This window comes from Protopterus annectens, chromosome 2.part0 (assembly GCF_019279795.1).
Source record: "Protopterus annectens isolate FY-2018-M chromosome 2.part0, PAN1.0, whole genome shotgun sequence".
NCBI lineage: Eukaryota > Metazoa > Chordata > Ceratodontiformes > Protopteridae > Protopterus > Protopterus annectens.
In genome coordinates this window covers 1,326,191,467-1,326,210,894 of record NC_056728.1, presented here as the reverse complement: position 1 = coordinate 1,326,210,894, position 19,428 = coordinate 1,326,191,467, and the positions used below count along the sequence as shown (strand labels likewise).

The window sequence follows — 19,428 nt, the reverse complement described above, 5'->3', positions numbered from 1 at the left end:
GAGAAGTTTTACAACCCAACAAACAGAAGTCCCAGCTGAACAAAACCCAAAGCACCAGCAGGAATGGCAGGATGGGAATTCCACCAAACTTAAGATGAGGCCCTTTCCCAAAAAGGATAAGCCCCCTTCCAACCGTTGACTGTGCTGAGGCATCTGTCTTTCTCATGTTCCCCGCTGGGTGCCCCATCTGGAAATCTAGCTCTCAACTGGGGTGCCTTCAGTTTGGAGTCTGCAGTGTCCTCCCTGTGTTTGCATGTATTTTCTCCAGGTACTGTAGTTTCCTCCCACATCCCAAAGACATGCATTAGGTGGATTGTATACTCTAAATTGGCAGTAAGTATGCACACGTGTGGTATGAAAGGATAACCATAGAAGAAGGGCTAGCCACCTGTTGGCTGTATATAATCGTCACTGTTGATGTTATACTTCAACCCTATGTATAAAAATGGGAAAAGTGGGTTTATGGAGAAATGGATGTTCAGCAACTCTGTTAGTGATAACAAGATCAAAAATTGACAATACCGTTTTTTCCTCCTCCGACACATGTTGTAAATGTACTTTAATTAGTCCACATACATGTTTTTCTGCTGTTTAATTTGTAGAAAAGCATTGCATCATTGTTTATTTTTTGTGAGGAAACTTTATTAACAGGAACAGAAAATAACGTACATTTGAGTATGTTCCATATTCTCTTAACATAACTCTAGTCACTGTTAATTTTCTGGGGTAAAGAAGTATTGTTTTAAGGATTATGACTATTATCAGTGTGCCCGGTTCAGCTATATAAACATAACTTTTTGCTTTGGACTCCTGTCTTGTCACTGCATGTGTTCATTTCCTATGTCTGCATAAGGTAATGTGGCTTCTGTCTTTACCTTTTCTACTTACTTGTCTAGTCACTGTCCTGAAACTGATGATCGTGAAGTTTCTGAGGATGACTGGTAAGCACCAGATGGCTTTTTTTCTCATTTTCATGTGTATTTGCCCACATATTTATTGTACTTTCTTTTTACTGTTTCCTAGCATGTAAAGCATGCAGTTCAGGTTGTGCAGTCAAAGAAAATAGCAGTGGTAAGAGGGAAAGTATAGTATGTGGCCCATTACAAACTTGGAGACTGAAGTGAAACTAGGGTCATCTGGTTAAAGATATACAGTCATCTTTAATGCACTTTGTTTTGTGTAGCCTTCTGTTGTAATGTACTTTGTGGTTATTAGTGTATTTCTGACCTTATTTTCTGGTGTAACATTTTCTGCTTCTTGTGCCTGGCTGCTGATTTGAAAAAAAAAAAACTTTTAATAATCCAATAGTAATGAACTAGTATGCATTTAAGAAAATAAATGCCATTTCCACAATAGATATTTGAACCAGGTGCTTCACTCCCTGAGGGACGTAGGTCTTTCAGAACTAGCATCATCATGTCATTTTACTGAACTATGTTGTTATTTGTACGTCTGCACATTTATAAAGTCAGAGCTGTACTTGTGGTTTGGTATCTCATAACTCACAATATGAAAGGCAAGCAGTTAATGTATTGAACTGAAAATTAGTCCTTCTAAGAGCATTACCTTCATTAAATATTAATTTATCTCTTGATGCCACTGTTACCAGGAAATCTCCATATCCTATAAAAGAGTCCTAATTTCAAGAAATTATAGAATGAAGAATAGTGTGGCTTACAACACTTCAAATCAACTCCTATCAGCAAACATATTTGTTTTTTTTTTTTAATCTTTGACTTTATAAGTGTACTATAATTTGATTTCTTAAACATATTAATAATGATCTGTACTGAAACTGCAAACTCTTTTATTCCAAGACATTTACTATTTTGGGTTGTATATGTTTTTATGTGTTATTGTTAGTGTTGTAGGAAAATTTAATAAAAAGTTATTTTTAGAAAAGGAAACAAGCTTAATTTCTGCATAAACAGCAGTCTTTTCTTACCTGATCTTTCACTTCTGAATACTTCTGAGCATAGAAATATCCAGACAGGATATATTTAAAGCATAAGAGTAGAGGTAATGTCACAAAGTGCTGATCAACTTCCCATAGGTCAGTGGTGTTAGTATGGGGTTGTCATGATGTTAGATTTCTCTAGATGTTTATCATTTGATCACTACTACAGTACCTTAGCTATATGGGTTATGTCCTGCCAAGGATATAACAGTGTGCCAGCAGCTTCCACTCGACTAGAGCTTTCCTGTAGCTGACGAACACTCCTGTTGTGTGCTTTCAAAAATCAACAATCTGCTAACGGTTCCCCATTATTGAGCATATAAGTGATCTGCCTGGGTAAAACTTCCACATTTTATGTCTATGACAAAAACTTAACTATCTGATATTGTTACTCTTCATCCCATTCATCATTGATGGGGAATCGGTTCCATCCTCAGAACCGAGCTGGCCTTATATCAATCTTGCGCCAGCCAAAAACTCTCGAGCTAAGCTTTTACCCACAACACCATTCTCCCTGTTACCTCAGATCGAGTTTGCCACGTTGCTGTAAAGCCGTGTTCAAACCAGCTCTCGAGCTAAGTTCAACTTTTTTTAATTTTTTTTTTACTGTAGTTTGTATTTTAGTGAGTGTATTATTATTTTTCTCTCTTTGCCTTTTCTACATACCCTTAGTGTTCGAGTTCTATCGCTAAACCTTTTATTCTTATACCTGTTGGTAGTCTTGGTACCATTGGTGGTACAGCCTTTCTTCCTACCCCATTGGGATATTTCTTTAATATCATCGGTGATATTTCTTTCTTTCTGTCCTATCTTTACCTAAAAAAAAAAAAAAAAAACCCAAAAAAAACAACCTCTTCTCCTTTTTGTTACAATCTGTGAGTTTCCTGGGTGCTTCATTATGTCTGAGAAGAAAGTTACATCTCGGTTCAAACAATGTCATATTTGTAGTAGGAAAATGCCTAACAGTAACTTACATGCTGATTCTGTTTATTGTTTGGGGGTGCCCCATCTCTCGGTGCAGCCCCCATGTTCTGTTTGTAAAGGTTTCAGTCAGCGTACATTAAATGAACGGAAAAAGAAGTTGATACTGAAGGGCCTCCTAAAGACGCCCTTTTCAGAGGCTCTTTCTGTGACGGAGAGCTCCCCTCCTCCCAGAAAAGACAGGAAAAGACCACATTCTATACCATCTTCACCCTCTGGTGACCTGGGCAAGCCTACCAAGTCAAAAATGTGTCCGGAATCTAGGCCTATCACCATGGCACTGACCCTGGTTTCGTCAACTGTTATACCGCCTTTGGTACCTGTTTTGGCACCGACTTTGTCCACGGCACCGACATTTGATGCCCCGATAACTGCTTCCTCCTCTTCGGCACCGAGTGCCACTACAGGTCCAAGCATATCTTCAGTACCTATAACTTCATCTCATTTAGTGACTGAGCCATCCTTGCCTTCTCTGGTACTGACTGCCTTTTCGGCACTGATGCCATCTATGGTACTGATCACTCCATTACTAACCCCACTGCTTCCTGTCTCCAAACTAGAGAGAACGGCACCATTGGACACCAGCACATAGACCCGGTACTCCCTGTTGGTGGACCCCTTCCTAGGAGAAATATATAGTTCCTTCTTAGAGCATCCAGACTCCCCATCGGGGGTATCCACTAGATCCACCAGGAGCCTTTCAGAACTTGATGTGGTGCACCTTGTGGATCAGCCACTGACCGCTAGGGGGATTCCCACTCCATCCAAAACCCATCCACTTGCCAGACCTAGAACTGTCTCTCCCAGGACTCAATCATACTCTCCTCCTTTGACCTTACAGGTATCAAAGTCTCTAGTTCTGACATCCTTCTCAGAACCCTCTGTTTTGGTGCCAGTAGTGGACCTCACTATGGCCTCAGGACTGTCTCTTTGCTCTTCGGTATCTTCGGAAATGAACCTTCCTCAAGTTTAGGATTGGGTCGTGGGCTCTTCGGCACTGAGTACAGTTCCAACAGCATCTATGGTTCCATTCACAGTGCCAGGGGCTCTTTCCGCTCTGATTCTTCTTGAAGCTCCTTCCTTGGAGGCGGGTTCGGCAGAGCAGTGTTGACCCTGGTTCCGAGGTAGTCCTTCTTGGTTCCGGGCTCCCATCCCTCTTCAGGCGGACCTGCTTTCTGGGCAATGGAGAGGGCACTTGCTTCAGGAAGCATTCCTCCGACATCAGAATTCCAGAAACCCCTTCCCCCTGAGCTGCAGCTGACACAAGCCACCACCTCGGGACATCAGGCATGAGTGCTGCAGAAGACCCTATTGCAGGGCCCCCCTTCTTCCAAGTCCTCCTCAGAAGCCCCCACTGAGGAACCCCTGCTGAAGAAGTCATGCAAAATGAAGCACATAGACACCCCTGAGGAATCTCTGACTGAGGATACGGATTACGATAAAGGGGAAGGGTCCCTACGGTCACCTCCTGATGATGTCTCCTTCGGAGACATCCTTGAAATGCTGAAACAGAGAGGTGACTGGAGGTCGGCCAACCCTTCTCCAAGAAGTCTGCCTTTCTGCAGGCTTTCTGTGCCCGACCATCTACGTCTTGGGTGACCCCACCTGCAGACAAGTTAGTTCAACTCGTGGTGCAGCAAGCTTGGAAGAATCCTGATTCTGTGGAGCCAATCCGTAGGAGACCAGATAAAATCCTATCCCCTCCTGAGGAGAGCCCTCATTGGTCTAACGATTTACCAGTTGATGCTATGGTGGTGGCAGCAGCTACAAAAAAGGAACTTGCCGAAGAGAGTCAGACTGTTCATCCGCCCAACAGTGGACAGATTAGGAAAGTGAGCGTTTGCGTCATCAACCTTTATGATTCGGTCCTTGAACTATTTGGCACATTTTACGAGACTCCAAAGAGATTTAATCTCCAAACTCTCTAGAACTCTCCCAGGACAGGTGTCTGATGAGTTAAGTGGCACAGTAGCCTCGCAGCTTGCAACCCTGGAATCCATCTCTAACCTGTCCCTGAGGTTATCCCATGAAACTGAAGGGGTGGCCAGAGCTGTGGGTTCAGGCATAGTAATGAGACAGCATGCCTGGATGCGCCTTTGTGATTTCGTGGACCCTTTAAAGTCTTCCTTCCTGAACGCTCCAGTTGAAGCTTCTTCCCTGTTTGTCCCTAAAGTGAAGGGCACACTAGATAGGTGTGAAAAGGACTGGAAGTCCTTGTCTGCCTTAGGTTTATGCTTCTACACTCCACAACGTCCTTCTCCAGGAACCAGAGGAGTGGAAAGTTGTGGCACAAAAAATCTCAGGGTCCTTTTCATGACGCACATGGCGAGTATACCCCCAGGGCCAGAAGGGATAACTCTTCCAGAAGACGCCCATACCGAGGCAGAGGGGGCCACGCGTAACCAGGGACCCATCGAGTCTTCCTCTGGACAGCCCTACCAGTGCTCCTGAAGAGCGGCCTGATTGCTTTCCTCTGGAAGCAGTTGGGGGACATTTCTCTCTGCATTGCACTGCCTGGCAGTCTATAACTTCTGACCATTGGTTGCAGAAGATTATAACCAGAGGCTACACTATTCCTCTCAATGTTTACCCAAAACCTCCTAAATGACTTACCTACGTTCCACCCAGTCAAAGAGAAGAAGCAGCTGTAGAAATAAAAAAAGCTGTCTCAAAAAAGAGTCATCCAAGCAGTCCCACCAGACCAGTGCGGATCCAAATTCTACTCAAAGTTCTTTTTGGTGGCAAAAAAGACAGGGTACTGGAGACCAATTTTGGATCTCAGCAACTTAAACAGATCTGTCAACCAAATGAAATTCTGGATGGTCACGGTGATTGGATGTGCTCCATGGATCTCCAGGATGCATATTACCACATCAAAATGGACAAATGCTCCTGGAGACTGCTTCACTTTCAGCTAGGAGCCAATCACTACCAATTTTGTGCTCTGCCATTTGGACTCTCTACAGCCCCCAGAGTGTTCACCAAGTGCATGGTAGTAGTCACAGCCCAACTGAGGCTGCAAGGATTCCGGGTGTTTCCATATTTGGACGATTGGCTCCTTACCACCCCCACCAAGCATCAATTGGTAACAGCCTTGAGATGCACTCTTTCCCTAGCGAGACTATTGGGAATAACAGTAAATTGGGAGAAATACAATCTTACTCCGACCCAGTCCGTAGAGTTCATAGGAGCAGTTTTCGAAACCCACTCCTGTTTAGTATCTCTCCCATATCACAGATTACAAAGACTGAGATTTGAGCTCTGGGTGATACTCTGCCAAAACAAAGCCTCTACATGAGAAGTTCTTCATCTCCTATGAACCATGGCAGCTGCTATACCAATAGGGCCTCTTGCAAAACTTCACATAAGGATACTTCAATGACTTCTGTTATCTCAGTGGTTCCCAAATCGTCACCCCTCAGTTTTCAGGTACTGATAATCAATTGTTGCAAACAGGACCTGCTTTGGTGGATGAGGCCAGAGACAGAACTTTGGAGCCGCCCTTTCCACCCCACTCAACCCAAGGCCACTGTGATAGGGTGGGGGGGCATTTTCAGGTTTGACAGTCCAAGGCGCATGGTCCACAACAGAGGCCAACTTGCATATCAGTGTTTTAGAACTGAGGGCAGTGCTTTTATTTTTGCAAGCTTTCCAATCTGTTCTTCCTTCTGGAACGATCGCAGTTCAATCAGACAACATGGTGATAGTCTGGTAGATCAACAGACAAGGAGGAACCAAGTCTTCCCTTTATGTCGAGATGCCATGAGAATTTGGCAGTGGGCGATAGCTTCCAACCACCTTCTGATAGCAACGCGTATCCCAGGGGATCCCAACGTGATTGCGGACAAGCTGAGCAGATGTATTCTCCTGCCTCACAAGTGGTCCCTCATCCCCAGCACAGCAGCAAAAATTTTCCGCCACTGGGGCCAGGCTTGCTGCGACCTATTTGCCTCTTCGTCAAACCACAAATGCAGCAGCTACTTTGCCCTAATTCCCCCGTAGGGGGAATCCCCGAGGGAAGCTTTGATCCACGATTGGCCTACGGGACTTCTGTATGCCTGTCCCCCCATTCCTCTGATTCCCCAATTTTTGAAGAAAGCACTTCGGTTGAAAAGCAAAGTGATCCTTATAGCCCCTTATTGGCCTCGACAAGTATGGCTCCCCTTCCTCCGGCCTCACCTGTTATGCCGACCATGGATTCTAGATCCATTTCCAGACCTGATCTCTCACACCCAAGGTTTGAGTCATCTGAACCTCACTAGTCTTAAGCTGACAGCTTGGTTTCTCCACTTCCTCTAATCGCCAGGCAGGATAACCTTTCCTCTCCAGTATGTGATATTGTTCTGGCATCACACAAACCATCCGTCAGAAAACTCTATCTAGACAAATGGAAGAGATTCTCTATTTGGTCTAAGAAAAGAAAACTAGATCAATATTCGGTTCCAGTTACTGTAGTCCTTCACTATTTATCAAAATTTTTCGAAAATGGAGCTGCAGCCTCTACCATACGAGTTCATCTAGCTGCTGTTTCAAACTTTCATAACAGTTTTGGAAACTTTCCCCTGATTACTCACCGCTTATGCAAAACCTTTATGAAAGGAGTCTCTCACATCAGACCTCCTATAAAACAGCCTATTGAACCATGGAACCTCACTTTACTTCTTCAGTCTTTGACTCAACCCCACTTCGAGCCTGCAGTGAAATGTGACATCAGATTCTTATCATGGAAGTCCCTTTTTCTAGTCGCCACCACGTCAGCTAGACGTATTTCAGAGCTCCATGCTCTATGCATTAATCGGCCCTATCTTATCTTTCACAAGGACAGAGTATCACTCCAGACAAACCCTACCTTTCTCCCCAAAGTCATTTCGGATTTCTCCATTAACCAAACTATTGACCTTCCAGTATTTTCCCGAATTTTACTAACAAAGGGGAATACTGTCTGCATTCTTTGGATGTACATAGACAATTGAGATTTGCATACTTGACATTTATCATCATGAGAAAAAGCCTATACCACAGAACATCAAAGCCCACTCTACCAGGTCGACCTCTGTAGCCTTCCATTCTAGAGCCTGCATAGACCACATATGTGCAGTAGCAACTTGGGCTTCTCCTCATACATTTATTACTCATTACAAACTGGATCTGGTCTCCAGGTGTAGAGCATCCTACAGCTCTATGGTGCTCAGGAATATTCTTCCATGAGGGCCACCCAGGGAACAAAAGGTAGCTGGGGACTCTGTCCCATCAGTGATGATGAAGATTAACAACATCAGATAAAGAAGTTATGTCTTACCATAACGTTCCATCTCTGTTGTTGATCTTCATTCATTCATCACGTCCCACCCTCCATCCCCCTCCAAAGGCTCCTGGGGGATACGTTGGGTCCAAGTGCTGTGTTAGGGCACTTGCGCAGATACTGCCTCTGCTTTACTGATAAAGGGCAAACTTGATCTGCGGTAACAGAGAGAAGGGTATCATGGGTAAAAGCTTAGCTCGAGAGTTTTTGGCTGGTGCAAGCTTGGTATAAGGCCGGCTCGGTTCCGAGGAGAGAACCGATTCCCCATCAGTGATGAATGGATGAAGATCAACAACACAGATGGAACGTCATGGTAAGGTATAACTTCTTTTTATGTCAATTTATATATTTTAAGCTAGGGAGACATGATTTAAGGGACTGTTGAGTGACTTTTTGTCACTTTTTACTGAGAAGCACAAGTGTTACTCCTAAAGATTTGAACCCAAAGAGGCAAGACAGTTTTCATCATTCCTTTTAGCCTAGACATATTTGGTTGTACCAGGCAACAAAAGGGTGCTGGACGTCTGACCATATCTCTTTCTCCCAGAAAAGGTTACAGTGGGCCTGTAATTTTTGCCCCTTTTCCTTCTGCTCTTGTTGGACATCTTAAATGATTTACCAGAGTTGCATGAAAAAAACAGGACATGGTTGCTGCCATACTAAAGATGGTGGACCAGGTCTTCTGACCCATAGAGAAGTGTTCAGTTTTGGCAGAGATATCTAAACAGATACTATAGTCTCTGCAACATAAGGCTTCTGCCATTCCGGTCTATCCAGCAAATAGGGAGTCCAGGGTGATGGACAGATTTGGAAGGTGCATGTTTTCAACTGCTACCCTGTCCATGTGGATTTCAAACTTTTTTATACGGTATATTTTCAGAGGGATGTTGAAGATGAAATGCAATGTGTGTTAAAGGAATTATCAAAGGGATCCCTGAGAGATACATTAAAGACCCATTCCACTGCCTGTACAAACATGAGTAACCTTATGGCCCAAGACATCTCTAATGCAGAAGGTGGTGCTGCTGGAGCAGCAGAATCCACCTTTGCCTTATTCATGTACTCTTACCTCAGACTTGCAGACTTTGCTGAGATCAAAAAGGTGACATTTTTGGTTCCCCCTCCAATGGACCTTTCTTTTAGTTAAAATGATCATCTGCACCTCAAGTCAAATAAAGAGCAAGACATGATAGTCACTGTTTTAGATGTGAAATTTCACCCTCTGAAACATGCTTTTAATAAGATGTAGATGAACCAGTGCCGCAATGATTTTGACATGGCACACAGCAACAGGAAAGTGTTGAAAAGAGCCATCTCTCTGTCTGGTTTCTGTCATTGTTCCACAACTCAGGACTCTCTGCGCTGTCCAGGAGGTCATAGTCAACCTCTGGACCAACATCAGTATTACTGAGAATTTGGCTGATTGTCCCACTGTAGAGATAGGCATGGTTTAATCCTCCCTATCTATGAAACCTTAGAGAATGATTTGGAAGGGACAGGTGGATAAGAGAAGTACTATACAGAGGTTATATCATGTTACTTCATTCTTGTCTTCATATTCCATCACTAAACTTGCCATCTGTCTCACCTTGTCAGAAACATTAAAAAGAGCCGTCCAAGAAGTTCCACCAGAGCATAGATGCTTAGCAAATAATTTCAGATTCTTTTTGGTATCAAAGAATGTAATGGATCTAATGTCTTTTCTAGATAATCAGTCTTAGCCCATTTGAAGGAGACAATATGTGCTTTTTGGACTGTCAAGACACCCACCTCCTTGTCAAGATGGTCATGGAGTCAAGGAAGTTACTGCACTTCATGTTGGCTTTTTTTAATCTCATCTCTGCCTCCCTGGAATGTTCAGCACCTGCTTGTCAATAATGGCGTCTGAGCAAGATGCAGTGTCAGGCATTCCTGTAGTTGTATGACAGTCTCCTTGCAGCTGCATCTCAGATGTATCTGGTGAACAGAAAGGAGCCTCTGATTAAGCTGTTCATTTCCTTTGGAGTAGCAGTGAACCTTGCGACCCTGTCTTTCTTCCAGTTCATTCGTTTACATTTATAGGATACACATTAGACACTACTAGGTGCTGGGCTTTTCTGCAATAGGGCAGGTTGTTGTCTCTTCAGTAAGTAGTACTTTTATTCTGTCAGTGCACTCTGTTCCAAAAAAAACTTGTCTTGAGATCCTTGGGTCTTGTGGGGAGCTTTCATTTTTATGCTACTTTATTCCAGGTTTCATTTGAGGGTTCCTTAGTAAATATTTTGATTCCATTTGCCCCAGCAGCTCAACCCATAGTTATTTTCCAGTTTGACTCTCTTGAGTTTGTGCCCTAACACAGAAATGGTCAAATGGACTCTTTTACATCCCCTCATTCAGAAAGCTAAACTCTGCAGGACCCAGTTCATTTTGGTAACTCCTTTCTGGCCCAGACAGGCATGAGTTTATCTGATGAGTCCATTTCTTTTGCAGAAGCCCATTTGTGTCTGACCTTTCAAGAAACTCCTATCTCACCTTTCAGGCATATTTAATCCAGATATTCAGGCCTTAAAGTTGATTGCGTACCTCTTCAGTTGTAGTGATAGCTAAAAATCATAACTTTTCTGAAATAAATTTCCATCAGCTCCTCCTTTTCTCAAAGGGATCTTCCCAAAATCTTACATAGATGAAAATTACCTACTTTTACATGTAGACGTTCGGTAAAAGAGTAGATCCTTTTACATCCCCATTTTTAAGTCCTGTCTGTCTTATTTGTCCAAAATCTTTGACACTGGATTTAGCTATTTACATGTTAAAACCAATATGGCATCCATTTTCAACTTTCATTTTGGGATGGAATGCACTTGTTGCTGTTAAGGTCTGTAAGACCTGAAGTGGTACATTTTTTTTCTTTACCTTAGGCCTCCTGCTTAACATCCTGTCACAACTCAGGGCATTTATTTTCTGTACAAGCTTACTGTTCCATCTTTTTGAGCTTGCAGATTTTGTGACCTGAAGTCTCTGTTTTGAAGAATTTTTGCCTCTAGCTGTCATGTCTAACAGTAGACTATCTGGTTTTCAGGTCCTTTCTTTTAAGCGCCCTCACCAAATTTTCCACAAAGGAAATGTGGTGTTTTGGGATAAACCTGCCCTTTATTCCAAAAGTCACCACAGAATCAAATTTGAACCAGTCAGTAAATCTTCTTGCCTTTTTTGTGAATATTATAGGCAGTTTAGATTGTATATATATATATATATATATATATATATATATATATATATATATATTGGCAAAAGATGATCAGTTTATTGTCTCCTTTTTAATATCTAGATGAGGATAAAGCATATGCTCACTCTTTCCAGATAGTTAACTAATTGTGTTGGATTATGTCTCAACAAACATGAAAAGCTTTTCTGTAACTCCCAGTGTTTCTTCCACTAGAGTGATGACTCCTTGCTTGACTCTCTCAAATTTGTAACTTCCTTGACTCCTTGGCCATCTTGAAAAGGAAGTGAGTGCCTTTACCCAGCTCACCTGAATCAGTCAGTTTTGGTTCATATCGTCTGAGTTTTTGTTTTTTTCTTTAATGCAGCTGTTAATGACGTTTGTGCAACTATAGCTTGGAGTTCCCTGAACACCTTTGTAAGGTTCTGTAAATAGGACATTATCTTAATTAAGTTGTCCATCACCTTGATGATAGTCCCTGGGAGGACTAGCTAGAGACTGTGTCATTGAAGATACAAAGGTTGTTCTTACTCTTACAGATACAAACTACAACAGTAGATTTGTAAGAAGGTCTATCTTCACAACTACCCTTATCTCCTCCCCAGCTTGCATTTGGTCTTGTCTGAAGTTTTGTCTTCTCTCCTTTCTATTTCTGTCTTCTTCACTGAGTTTAGTGCAAAAGAACTGAGAAACGAGGGATAGTTCATGGGAAAGAAGAGGGTTTCAAGAATCCTGAGAAATTCTTCTTTTGTGAATGATCCTAATGCTTGATGCACCATTCTTAGGGGTTACAGAAAAAGGACATTCTTCTTAGAGATGTATCGTTCTATTAAGTATATAACTTTCAATTTTGTCTTGTCACTCAAGTAGGGTACCTATTTCTTTTTCATCAGACCCTTCTTCATCACTTTTCCCATCTAACTCAGCTCTACCAACATACCCCATCCATTTTGAACCCACATTTAGATTCATGCTACAATCACAAGGTGGCTGTTTAAATATGTCCCAGCTTGTCATGAACTGTTATCTGGTATTCTTTTTATTCAGGCAGGTGTACTCCACATCTACTTGTCTCAATTCTATAACGAGAAGAAGCATGTGTTATGGCTCATCATTTTCTGTGCTGACATAAAAAGCCATCACTGGAGACTGATCAGCAGTTTGTTTTCTAAACCCAGCTCAGCTGAATCAGCCGGTTATGGTTCACATCATCTGAGATTTTCCTGACATTTTTGTTTTGCCAGGAGCTTTATCAGTTATCTTATCTCACAAGTCCCTTCTTTCTCACTCTGTGTAGTTCTACAGCTGTATACTTGCCCAAGTGTAAGAAATTATTGGTAAAGGTCTGTATCTGAGAAGACACATCACTTTATAATCTTAACTCTAATGTTTAGTCTTGTGTGGCAATCTTGATAAACTGACTGACTGATTAATTTTTCCCTTCCTCATGGAACTCAAATGAAGTTAGCGGCATGCTTTCTATCATCATTTTTTTATTGAGAAGGCAGTTAAGTGTTTCATGTACTACTGCAGAACAGCTTTCTCACTCCTGGAAGTGTTTCTGCAGATAATTACACTGTGCTATAAATTTGCTCTCTCAGTGGCATGTGCTGTAGTAATGTTAGCACCAAGTTAATAAAGTTCAGTTTTGTAGGTTTCATTGCTCACTGTTGTTTATGGACTGAATAATGAAGACTGTCTAAGAGCAGAAATTTCACAGAGAACTTGGCAGAGTTTTGTAGCAGAGTAATAAAGCTATTAATTGGGTTTGAGAAGCAACCTGGGCAGTGGAAGAGACACCTGGGAAGAGATGATGATAAGCAGCAATAGTCGGGTCTGTCTCCCTTCAGAAATGGATGCAGTCTGTTTTGCTTTACTTTTGCCATCTAGTGGAGACTTGATGGTGTAACAGCAGGAGTAAGCCGGGAAAGACAGGCATCTTAGGCATGCCAGGCTTGTTTGTGTGTGTGTGTGTGTGTGTGTGTGTGTGTGTGTGTGTGTGTGTGTGTGTGTGTGTGTGTGTGTGTGTAAGAAGAAATATACTTTTGGGCCAACAATTCAGGTCCATGTTTTGGCTGATGATGGCAGTCATTGCTCAAGGTGGGGTCAGGTCATAAAACACCCAACCAGCCAGGATGACAGCATCTCCTCTAGACAGCTATAGCCCTCACAACCAGTTTATAAATGGTGACTTCATGAAGTGAATCCCGTCTGGATATAGGAGACCCTCTCCATGAGGTGCTGTTGAGTGCTGTGGTTGATAGAGATGGAGGAACAAAAGTGCTGATTTTGATGTTGGAAGGGAGGCTTATGGTCAGCAGGCCAGGAAAGAAAAATCTACAGTTTAATAATAATAATAATAATAATAATAATAATAATAATAATAAAATATCATATATTATAAAATAATAAAAAATCAGTGAGAAGTTGAGATATGAGTTATAGCATTATTTCTTTGTGGTTTTAATGTTTTCTGACCATTACATGCTTCAGAAACTGTTAAGTCATTTTAAAGTCTTGCTACATTATGTAGAAAGAACCAATTCCTGATAGCATCCTTAGCTATCTGATGTTATATAACTTAACTGCCTGGTATAGTATAATTTATTAGGTCACTCTTTCAGTAGACAACTGCTCTCAGTTTACCATATATTTTTTTTATCACGCCACATATTCCATAAGCTGTTTGATATCTCCTGGTTCTCTAAGTGCAATGGTTTAAGTACTAAGAAGGTGGACATTTATTAAGCATTGTCTATACTCTGTGTACCTGCAAAGAGCTGATCACCTCAAATATTTTCAGAGTTCTCATTGTTTTTATGTATAGTAGGCATTGATTTGACTGGTGATTCTTGGCTGTTTAGTAAGCTCAAGCTCTTTTCTGAGGGTCCTAGTAATGGTGAATCCTGCATTCACATTGTTGTCATTTGCACAGTCACCCTAGATTTTGATTTTTTTTTATTTTAATTATATAAAAGATCTGGGAGACTTCCAATGAGTGTGAGCTTTTGGTAGCATCACAGTCTAGAACTCTGTCTTAATAGTTTTTTTTGTATCTGTTACAACAATTGGTAATTTTGGAAAAGTAGAAGGTTGTAACTGTCTTTATGGAGAAATTGTTCCAGCATACGAAAATTGTGTATGGCAGTTATATGGTGATTAAAAAGAAGAGAAATCAATAACAGAAACAAGTCATGGGGAATGGAGACTTGTTTGTTGTTTTTGAGATTGCTGAAATGGCCTAGCAGTGCATTGAGGCCTTGTCATATCCAACAGTTGAAGACCTACTCCTGCTTTTGGTCACAAGAGTAGCACAACTTTTTTGAATGGAAACCAAAATGGTATTATTTATTTCATCATCAGAGGCTGCTCATGAAGAGATGGGTCTGTTTTCGATGCAATGTAAGATCTCCTGACTGATGTTAAAGATGTAAAAGGCCTGAGTGTTTCCAGTCAGGTGAAGGCTGAAGAGGCTCAGCTGACTGCTGTAGAACAGAGCAAGCATATCATTCAGAAAGAGAAGAGGACAGGATTGTGTCACTTTTGTTCATTAATTACTGGCCTACTAGATAAATTTGATGTTAGCCATTTACTCACACACATTGAGCAGGCCCACAGGATTGTTGTACTAGGAGTCTGCAAAGAAGTTGCAACATATAATTTTAAGGGTTTTTTTCAAACCTATGCCCTGAAAGAAAGTTTTAACAGCATTATGGCAGCCAGGAAAAATTATTGTAAAAAAATAGTCTTTTGTGATCAGGATTTTTTTGGTCGGTGTCTAAAGGAGGAAAAACATATTTTTTACCAGCCATGAAATGCTGGATGTACTAGTTAAAGTCAAGGTTACTGTATCCTGCATATTTTATTGTGTTTTCCTGAAATGAGTTTAAAAAAAAATTTGGAGTTTGAAGATGCATGCAGCAGTATTGAGGCCTGTTTTAGTGGAGAAAATGGATCAGGATCAGTAATAAGACTTATAGTACTTGATTCAGTGCAAGAAAAATCCATAATGCAGGCAACTTGAAAGAAGGCCCTGGAAGCCTTTGCACCTTTCGAAATGCAATTGAATGCAGTAATTTGATGATAGTTGGTATACAGCTTATCTTGCAGATAGCATAAAGTTGTGGATATTAGCCGTGCTGTTGGAACTGCCTTGAAAGAACTTTAAGTACTGTACAATATACAAATTTGGATGGACTGGTGGACTGGGATATGCAGACTGTTTATTTTGTACATGCTTGAGTCTGCAAATTTGCTTCTCAGTCATTTGATGTAGTGAGCATGTGGGTAGCTTGGGACATAAGTGAACATTGGGAAACTCTCTTGATGTGTTTACACAACATTGGTAAGTCAGGTTTTTCATTTTTATAGAAAATCCAACATATAAGGGATTTGGAAACCTATTCATTGTAGGAAACACTTGAAATATTCGTTGCAAGAAGCTTTTTTGCCATTTTCCCCTTGTTAAAGTTATGCTTCAGTAGCTCCTGGGAGGTGGTTTATCAAGAATGAGGTGCAGTTCCTTGTATTGGCCTAGAACACAAATTCCTTTCACTACTCCCCTACCATTGAAAAGAGTGTTCCTCTGCTGGCTTTCAAAGATCAACTGTTGGCTTGTGCTGTTATTTTGCTGGGAATATAAGCTCCTTTTTGGGAGAAACCTTCCACATAAACATATTTATAGTTTTAATGTAATTTCTGCTTAGGAAAGTTATGTTTAAGCTAGGAGTTTGTGTTTTAATAGACTGTCACGAGACTTAACTGTACTTTTAAATGGTGGCTCACTTTTTTCTTAGCAGTTTAAAAGTTGTTTAAAATAGTGGAAAAACATTTTCTGTAGAAAATTGTGCTTATTTTACTTTTCAGTTACTGTAAAGTGCTTTTTACTGTGCTTTTTGTGAGAAAAAGTGACTTTTAATGACTTTAAATTGTGTACCAGCTTATAATTTTAACGACTTTAAAGTTTCTACTGGCTTATGCTGCTAGTTTTTCAATTTTGTACCAGCTTATAATTTTAACGACTTTAACATTTCTACTGACTTATGCTGCTTGTTTTTCCTGGTAAAGAGGCACCATTTTTGGCTTGATCATGAAACAAACTACCAGTCCCATGATTCGTCCTCCTTCCAACCACAAAAAAGAAAAATTTAAGCCACCACGGCAGGCTAGCAATTTCCCTCAGTCGCAGGTGGGTGACTCTGCTGTGGCTAAAGCTGGTCCCTCAGACTGCTCATCTTTTACTTTGGATCCCTCTGGTCTTCTGTGGACCATGGGTTAGTCATATCTGAAGCTGTAGGGCCCTCTCAGTGGGTAATGGAGAGCCACTCTTGTTGGCCATGGGAGAGAGAACAGGGAAGACTTCAATATTTGATCAGAATGCTGTGCCCATTCCAGGGGGCACTGCTGCTGCCATTAATAACACTGTTGGCCCAATTTTTTCTGTCAAAAAGAAGCAGAAAACTTAACATGTATATATTCCTCCTCAAGTGTCCTTAGCTAGAAGTATTTTACTGGCTATGGTTCAGGCTTTATTTTATGCTGGTGATCCTTATAAGGTAATGTCCTTTCAAATCACTGTTGCAGTATTTCTAACTTAAGGGATCTCTTGTCAAGGATAGCCCAATGTCTGGCCAGTACACCAAAGCCTTTAGTATCTACAGGTGCTGTACATCACTTGTATGCTGCTTTCGCAAGGAGTAGGGCATAAAGGTGGCGTATGGATGCACACATTTTATAGGTTCATAGGTAGGTACTAGGCTATTGGCCCTAGGGCCTATATAAGCCCAGCCAAAAAGGTACCCCAGCTTTCGCCACTCAAGAAAATGATTTTCCTGTGCCCTTTTCATAACTTTTTTGCCACCAGTTCAAAGGCCATCATTGAATGTCGGTCTAAATGCTTTCCTTCTGTGCTAATTACCAAGATGTTTTTCAGATAAGTGCTTCATTGAGGTTCTTGCTTACCTTTCTCTTTTATTTTTAATGTTGGTTTCTTGTCATCCAGAAAGGGAAAATTTCAATGTCGGAGGCAGATTCCCTATAAAGATCATCATGACCAGTCACTGTTCTGTCCGGGTGCTTCCCACAACAGTATGCAGTGATGTTCATCGTGTTTCACTGTTGCAGTCATTACACTTGGGTTATCCTGCTGGCAGGCTACCCGCAGTCGGCCCGAGTTCCAAAGTCTAGGTCCGGCGTCGGTTGCTGTCGCCTCTTCCCTGACGTCAGTGCGCCAGGGGTATAAAAAATGCAGCTGACACCATTTTCTTCACTATTTCTTGCCGTGCGGTGCCCAAAGCAAAAGCAGTTTGCAAGTGCCGGACGGCCGACTCCTGAGATTTTCGAAATCGAATTTCAGATCCGAAGTTTTCAATAAAGCTAAGTACCCCATTGGGGAAACTTTTTTCTTGCTCCAGACCGATGTCAGAAAAAGTTAACAATTGTATTTCTTGTGGGAAGCAAATACCTCATAAGGATTTTCATTCTTATTGTATTCCTTGCCTAGGCCCTGATCATAACGCTGCTAGCTGTCGGTTTTGTGCTGGATTTAACCAATGCAGTATTAAGCGTCAGTTCGATTTTGCCTTTCATTATTTTGGCCGAAGATTCAATTATATAATGCCGTCGGAACAGCCGACGACCGGAGTTTATAAAAAAATGCAAGGAAAAAGAAAAGGACAGGCATCCAATGTCCAAAACCGACGACGAGGCTTCCGCTAAGCCAGTCACTGGTTCGCCGGTTCTCAGTGAGGTGCTTTCGCAGCCCCTGGTGCCCGCTACCTCAGAGTCACAGGCCGCTGACGACTCCCACGTGGAGCCAGCTAGGCCTCTGGATACTCAAGGTATTGGACACTCGGAAACTATTCCCTCATATGGGTCTGGAGCCGCTGAGCAGGCATCGGCTTCTGAGGGTGTTTTCAGACCTACACAGTTATATGTAAAGCCTACTACAGCTTCCAAAGCGAAGACTAAAGCAGTTCTAAAGACAAAGAAACAAGTACAGCATTCTCCTGGACAAACTACCATGCCTAAAAATCAGATGCTCAAAATGGTCGAAGACCTAATTACCTTGATCAGGGGTTCCCATCCCCCTTCTGACAAGAGGCCTAGGCAAGAGACAGAATATGAATCTTCAGATCAGGTTTCAATTTCCTCCGACTCATCTTCTGAACAGGAATACTCTCTTCCTCCTTATGAGGATTCTTATGCTGAAGAATCTATCCCTTCAGCCTCACCGCCTGAGGATTATTCTTTTGGGGAAACCCTGCATACCATGAGGGAGCACTTCCACTGGGAGAGCCAGGACTATTCAGAATCTAAGAAAAGACTTGGAGATTTCCTCTTACTACCTCAGCACAGGCCTTTGGCTATTCCTCCTGTGTTAGACATTGTAGATGATGTATTTTCCGAGTCCGGACTTTCTCCAGACTCATTACCTCCTGCCCCTGTTAAACCAGACAGATACTACAGGGTTCCAGATTCACATAAATGTCTTTATAAAAACCCTGCTTCTGACCCAGAAACTATTTCTCAGAGTCCCAAAGGGGTTAAGGCTTCTACTGCAAAAAAACCTATCCCCTCTGATAGAAATTCAAGGGCACTAGACAGATGGGGGGAAAAAGGTTTACACTTCTGCTACTTTGGCTGTGAGGGCTTTAAATTGTCAATTTCATATGCCTAAATATCAGCAATACTTACTGTCAATGCTAAAACAGAAAATGTTAAAATTTTCTGATTGTGCAGAAAATAAGGAAATGCAGGAGTTATTGCATGCAACTGAACAAGTGGGAAAGCATACATTGCAATGCGGTTTTGATTCTCTGGAGGCCTCTTGCAGGGCTGCAGTTACGGGTTCTATTATTAGGAGGCATGCTTGGTTAAAGGAACAGAATCTGCCTGATCATGTTAAAGCAAAGTTGTTAGATGCTCCATTACAGCATGATACTTTATTTGGTGTTAAGGCAGAGGAGGTGTTGAAGAAAATGGAGG

The 19,428-nt window shown here is 41.7% G+C and overlaps 1 protein-coding gene across 3 annotated transcripts in view; it reads left to right on the top strand.

Moving 5' to 3' along the window:
• ATP8A1 (ATPase phospholipid transporting 8A1) overlaps positions 1-19,428 on the top strand; it is a 3,191,789-nt gene that overhangs the window by 1,544,994 nt on the left and 1,627,367 nt on the right. For 2 of the 3 annotated variants that reach the window (XM_044061519.1, XM_044061517.1), the window contains exon 15: positions 897-941. The exons of the other annotated variant lie outside the window; for it this stretch is intronic. In XM_044061519.1, the coding sequence (XP_043917454.1) occupies positions 897-941 (45 nt within the window). The remainder of the gene's footprint in view (positions 1-896; positions 942-19,428) is intronic. 3 annotated transcript variants of the gene reach the window in all.